Source organism: Canis lupus, chromosome 23 (genome assembly GCF_048164855.1).
Source record: "Canis lupus baileyi chromosome 23, mCanLup2.hap1, whole genome shotgun sequence".
Classification (NCBI taxonomy): Eukaryota; Metazoa; Chordata; class Mammalia; order Carnivora; family Canidae; genus Canis; species Canis lupus.
The window spans coordinates 11,377,978-11,384,265 of NC_132860.1; the positions used below are offsets into that span (position 1 = coordinate 11,377,978).

The following is a 6,288-nucleotide window of genomic DNA, read 5'->3' on the forward strand; positions in this document are numbered from 1 at the left end:
GAACCCCCTCTCAGTGGCTTTGCTACAGTAGGGGCTGGGTGAGCCAAGCCCCTGCCTCCCTGAAGTAGAAGATAGAACTATACCCCTTCTACCCAGCTCTCTTTCCTGCAGGGAGCCCTGTGCTCCAAGGGACCAGCGCTGGCAGCCTGGGGTTGGGGGGTTGGAAAGGAAAAGTTAGTGTCGGCTGGCCTCTCAGGCTGTGGCTAGAGAATTTGAAGAACTGGAAGACTAGAAAAATCCAGGAAACTGGGGCCCAGTGAGGAGTGGAAGCCCACAGCAGGCCAAGTGGAATTGGTGTCAGGGCAAGGACTAGGACTGCCCTTTACAGCACTTGAGCACCTCAGGAGGGGAGAGGAAGGGAAGCTTCAGGGGGAGGCCACCCAGGGCAATGTGAAGTTGGCCCTCAGCCATTCAGAATCTTCTGGCACCACCCCTTGTGGGGCCTCCCCATGAGAGCATTTAGTGATGAGAGCAGAGAGGGGTCAGGGCAGGAGCAGAAGAGGCAGAGCCCGGAGGCCTGGCATCCGGTCCAGTCTTGTGGTGAGTTCGTGGCCTGACAGTTACCTCACCTGGACAAGGGAGGGTCAGACCAGAAGTCTCAGCAGTCCTCTCCCTGACATTCCATCTTGCTTTCATCTTGTAGGGTTTCCCTTTCTTTGCTTTGTACATACTTACGGTTAGCATCGTTGAGTACCTGCCATGTGCCAGGCATTGTGCTAAGCATCTCCTTCAACCCACACAACCATCCTAGCAGATACTTAACCCACTTTATAAATGAGGAAATGAAGCTCAGAGACCTTGAGGGACTTGCCCAAGGAGTTGAAGCTGTAAGCATCAGACCAGGGTTTGAACCCCTACAGTGCAAGCTCAGAGACTTTGTTCTCTGTCACCACCATGGACTCATCTGGGCCACCCCCAGGAGCTCTAGGTGTCTGGAGAAGGGAGGGACAGAGTGTGTGTGCACTGGGGGTGGGATTCGTGATTTTTCATCAGGTGTCCCCCAACCTGGTGCCCTGCCCACCTGAGGGTGGACGGAAAGGATTGGCCTGCTTAGGCCGGGCTCTTGGAAAGTATGCCTTAGAGACCCCGTAACTGAAGAACCACAGAGAGATGCTCCAGCCGCGTCCTTCGTCAAGGCCACAGGGACGTGTTGGGGCCACAGTAGGGGTGTGGATTTCTCCCGGAGATCTGAGTGTGGTAACACCAGCCCAGGCCACAGAGACGCAGGCCAGAGGCCCCCCGGTCCTCCCAGCTTTGGACACCCCCATAGTTGCGAGATAGGCCTTGAATGCTTTTTTCCAGAGTGCATCCACATTTCCATTTGTCCTCTTGTTAGGGTAAATCTTCACTAGGAGGTGGGTGTGACCATTCTGTTTTTAAAAAATGAGACTCATGGAGGCTGAGAGCGTTACCGAGTCACTTAGTGAGTGAAGGGCAGGGCCAGAACTGGACCCCAGAGTCCTCTTTGCTCAGGCCGTTTGCCCTGTCAGGGCAGAGACCCAATCTAGGGGCCAGTGTCTATCTGGCAAAACTTTCTAGAAGTGGTGGGGGTGAAGAGAGGGTGGGGCCAAGTGCCCATGAGTCCTAGAAGCTGAGGGCCCCCAGCAGCGGCCGCATTGCCCCAGCCCCCTGCTCTGCTGCTCTGTCTTGTCAGCCTGCTGTCCCCTGTCCCCTATTGTGTGTGTACAGACATGCCCCCTGCCTGCTCCCCAGATGTGGTGTGAGATCCTGCACTTCTCACTGTGTCCTGTGCTTTTTGCCAGCCCAGGCAGTGACTGACCCGTGACCCAGCGTGCAGAGAAGTCTGGAGCCAGGGGCCCAGTGGAACCACTTCCCTCCCAGAAGATTGATCTTCCTTCCCCTCAAGGAAATCCCTTCCAGCTCAGCAGGGGTTCTGGCTGGAGGAAGGAGCAGCCCAGCAACTGTGGGGTGTTCACCATAGGCCTAGGTCCTAACACCCCCACCCTGACTTGTTTTAGTCCAGACTCCTTTTTACATATGACAAAGGCACTTTTGATACACACTGTAAAATACTGACGCTGTATTTTAGAATCAGAATATATTTTATAACGTTCACCTCAAGGGCTGATTGGCTGGAAAGGTGAGGATGCAGGATTTTGGAGCTGCACAATACAGATTCAGGTACTGTTTGGGTGGTAGGGGTGGGTGGGGGAGAAGGGCAGGGCGGGCGGAGGCCAGTCCAACATCCAGTGAACTCAGGTGAAGGTTGAACTTGATCTGTGCTTCCAGGGGAGCCCGGTGTTGGGTTCATTGGTGGGCTATCTGGGGAAAGAGGGGGTCCTTAGCTGTAGAGGTCAGCTGTCCCTGACCTGGCCAAATGACCAGCCTGGAGGGGGAAACTCCACCAGGGTGGCATGGGGAGCCCAGGTCTGTGCCTTGGCCCTTGGGTTTGGTTTAGGGGCAGTAGTGTGTTCAAGAGATTTGGCTCCCAAACTGTTCATGAGCTTCTCTCAACAAAAGGCTCTTCTCGAGAAAAACAGAACAGTTTGCTTTAATTAAACAAACAAACAAACAAACAAAATATATGTATACATACACACTCTGAAACACAGAAAAGGTGAGAGGAAGCACCTTTTATTGTATCATAAGCAATAAACTTCACACTGGGTGGTGTCCACCTAAAACTCCCTGACTCCACACTAGGCTGTGATCGGGCTTTGCTGCCTGCCCTGGAGAACCTAGGTCAGCTTCCCCAGGACATGGTCTGGCGGCCGGAGGTCAGGCAGCGTGCCCCCAACATCCCTGATGGCCAGCAGCAGGCCTTTGACTCCACTTCCAGGCCCAGGTGAGGAGCGGACTGCCAAGCCAGGCGCAGTGTTTGTGGCCCTTTATTTAAGTCATGAGCTCACAATATTCTGCATACAGAAAATGATGTCTTAGGGGAAAGACACACACACACACACACACACACACACACACAAACAAACAAAAAACCTCCATTGGGTGGGGCCACACTTTAAATGAAAATTTGTCTTTGACTATGGTTGGAAAAAAAAAATCTTAACTATATTTAGAAACTGCTGTCTATTTTTAACTAACTCCATATGCTGCCAGTATCAACTTCATGACATTTGCCAAAATAAGATTTTATTTTTGCCTTTATAAGATTTTGTTGGAAAAATGAAATGAATATTTTGCAAGAAAAAGTTAATTTAAATAAAAGTGTAATGGTTTGCAAAAAAAAAATTGTGATGTACAGATTAAAATATTAACCTGATATGCTTCCTGCTTCTTGCTGGCTGTATTCTCATGAGCGGCCTGTGTTGGTTTTTTTCCAATTCTTTGGAAAATCCCCAGTGTCAGCTCTCGGTCTTGCTTGTGTTCACCTATGAAAAGTTTCTCCTGCTGACAGTTCCTTGACACTTGATTGACTCTAGAGGTCCAGGGGAAGAAGGCTTTTGGGCCCTTGGCGGGGCTTCAGCGGCTGCTCGCGGTGGCCCCCCACCCACCCCAGCCCGGCTGAGCGGCTGCCAGGCTGCGGACTCCTGCGTGGGGTTGGTTTGGCAGGCAGACTGCAATCCAGGAGAGCAGAAGGGACGCCACGGGACCTCTTCCAACCCACACGCGGCTGGCTCGTTCCAGTGAGGCGGGTTAGTGACGGACCATTGTAAACTGGATTTGTATTTGATTCGTTTTGACTTGTGATGTAGGCTTAAAACAGAAGCCAGGAGGCCAGTTGAGTTTGGGGATGTGTATATTTCCAACTTTGTTATTATGGCAGTTTTTCTCTATTACCAAGGAGAGCACCCAGGGTGTAGGGTGACTTTCCAACTCTTTAAACTGGGGAGGATAGATTACAAAGTATTCTGAACAGGGAACACTGCTGCTTTTTAGCTACTGATCTCTCTTTCAATTTTAAAATAAAAAAACACTCTGGTTTCAAGCATCACTTGGAGATATCTCCATAACAGATGAAAGAGGTTGGGGGGGGGGGGGGCAAAGGGAGAGGGCAGAAATTCCTCAATAACCGAGTGCAAAAGTTAAAGAAAAAAAAAGATACAGAAACCAATACCCCCTACACACAGGGTGGCCGTCTGTAGACATAGACATTTGTTCAGCAAAAACACGTCCACAGTTTTCTTACTGTTGGTCTCAGTTTCTGTTTCACACGTACAATCCTGTGTAGGAGGCAGCGTGGCAACTCTGTTCTCTCCAGCCCCAGCCAGGAGAAGGGATAGCCTCTTCTATAACAATCGTCACCCAAACTTCAGTCTACAGAGAGCATGACAGGCCTCCATGAAGAGCACGTGTGGTGTGGAAAAGGCATGCTCCAGCCACATCATGTAGAAGCAGGCAGCATGGCCTGCCACCCCCACCCCACCCCCCACAACCCCCACAAGAGGATTCGTGACTTGAGGTAAGACAGGGCCATCTGTGAAAGTACGTGCTCGCTGGGGACCCTCCAGGTGAGGACCGCTCCGAAAACCAACCCCACGTGGCTTGACCCTTCCAGCTTTGCTTCTTAACCAGGACCACAGGGTCTGAGCGGAGTTTATTTATTAGCTTACTTATTTTAACTTATTTTGGTTTTTTCTCTGAGCAGAGTTTGGAACAATGGGATCATGGTGGACAAATGGGAGCGAGCTGCTCCTGCATCCGTTTGCAGCATCCCCTCCCGGGTCGTAACTTTAACCTGGGCTCCTGTCGAGCCCAGGATGTCGGTCTCATTTTAGCAGGAACCAATGGGAACACTGTAGGATCTCGTCTGAAATGGGGGTTGGGAATAATCCCCACTTTAGCTTCCTGAACTGCCCAGATTCGCAACACGTCCAGGGCATTGTTTCAGTGATTAAAGCCGAGGCGTACGGACACTTACGAGTGCTCGTGAAGTGGAGGTACCCAGACTAGTGCAGATGCTGAAAACCTTTTGTTTGCTCCCCATCATTCTTCTGCCTGCCTTTGTGTCTGGCTGTGAGAGTAGAAACTTCCCTTAGCCTGTTTGCCTCCCTCTACCCCCTCTGCTATGGTCTTCAGTTAAACTGGGTTCTCTAGAATTGTCCTGGCCATTACAGGTTGCAGGCCAAGGCCAGGGAAGCCTCCACCGGCCCAAAGTCAATTTGGGGATGGCAGGGGTGGGAGTGGTTTTGAACGTTGGCTCAGCTAGACAGGGGCCCATTGTGGTCTTTAGGATTTTCCTCCACCCGTGGTTACTGTACTCCGTGGCAAGTCCTTTTGTGTTCGCACCAAGGGTGGGAAAGAAGCAGCAAATTATTTGTCTAATCCACAAATCACATTTCTGAGACATGGTAGGTAAGTTCTGGGAGCCCCCTGCTTCTGATTCCGCATCAGACGCCGGGGTGCGCAGGGGACTTGGCTCACGTGGGCTTCGTGCCGTTATGAAAAGAACAAAGGGACCAGGCCGGGCCGGGGGTGGCTGGGAGAAATGGCAGCTCTCCGGGCCCGTAAACACGCCGTTGCTTTGCCGCCTCCACTCCAAAGGCTATCACTTTCATTGCTCTCCGAGCAAAGAAACCTTTCTTCAGAGCGAGTGGCGGGGTACAAAGGCAGAGTACAAAATGTGTGCACATCACAGTCCCTGCAATTCTGTTTGAACAAGCATATTGATTGGGTCTGACCCTGTTACATTTTTTCCCTATTATTTGAAAAGGTGCATCTAAGTGTAGTGAATTGAACCCGCGGAGCTGAACTTTCCATGAAAACTTCTCGAGATATTTCTTTAGTTCAAAGCTTTTGAATTTTAAAGGGCATTTTTAATATGAGTCTGTGGAGTATTCTCTGCCACAGCCCAACAAGGGGTGTTAAATGCAGATGAGGCTGGAGCTGGGGTGCGGGTGGGGGTGGACCTGCCTGCACAGTGAGGGGTGCGGGTCGTGCGTGGTTGGAGGGTGCGGACCAGCCCAGGAAGGGCTGTGTTTTGGAGCAGCCCCTAAAAAGGACCTCTCTGAGCTCACTGGGTACAGCTTAGGGGTCAGAGAAGAGGCTTCCCAGCTGAGCTCCTCAAAGGCTTTTTACTTTTTATGTGGAGAGCCAGCAAGCACTTGCTAAGGGCTCCTCCCGATAAACATGGGTTTTGGCCTGGTGAGTAAGGGGCTCCTGACTGCTCAGCTGCCAGCTTTCTCCCACACGCTGCCTTAGAACCGAGGGGGAATGAGACACAGTCCCTCAGCTGAGGTCACAGAGTCAGACATGAAGCTTCCATTGTCCTCAGCCCTTGGGTTGACATCACTAATCAGTCGCAGATGCTTTCCCAGAGCCCTGAGCCGCATCTCTATCCTTAACTGACTCGACATCTTGGGGCGTTTTGCT

The 6,288-nt window shown here is 51.4% G+C and overlaps 1 protein-coding gene across 18 annotated transcripts in view; it reads left to right on the plus strand.

The window, feature by feature from the left end:
- Window positions 1-3,238, plus strand: part of PLEKHA7 (pleckstrin homology domain containing A7) — a 220,197-nt gene extending 216,959 nt beyond the window's left edge. For 17 of the 18 annotated variants that reach the window (XR_012015511.1, XM_072793905.1, XM_072793907.1 and 14 more), the window contains one exon: window positions 1,764-3,238. Coding sequence is in view for 6 of the 18 variants with exons in the window: in XM_072793907.1 (XP_072650008.1) it covers window positions 1,764-1,786 (23 nt within the window). In the remaining 12 variants the exon portion in view is untranslated. The remainder of the gene's footprint in view (window positions 1-1,763) is intronic. The other variant, XM_072793909.1, reaches the window with a different exon arrangement.
- Window positions 3,239-6,288: the final 3,050 nt, after the last annotated feature.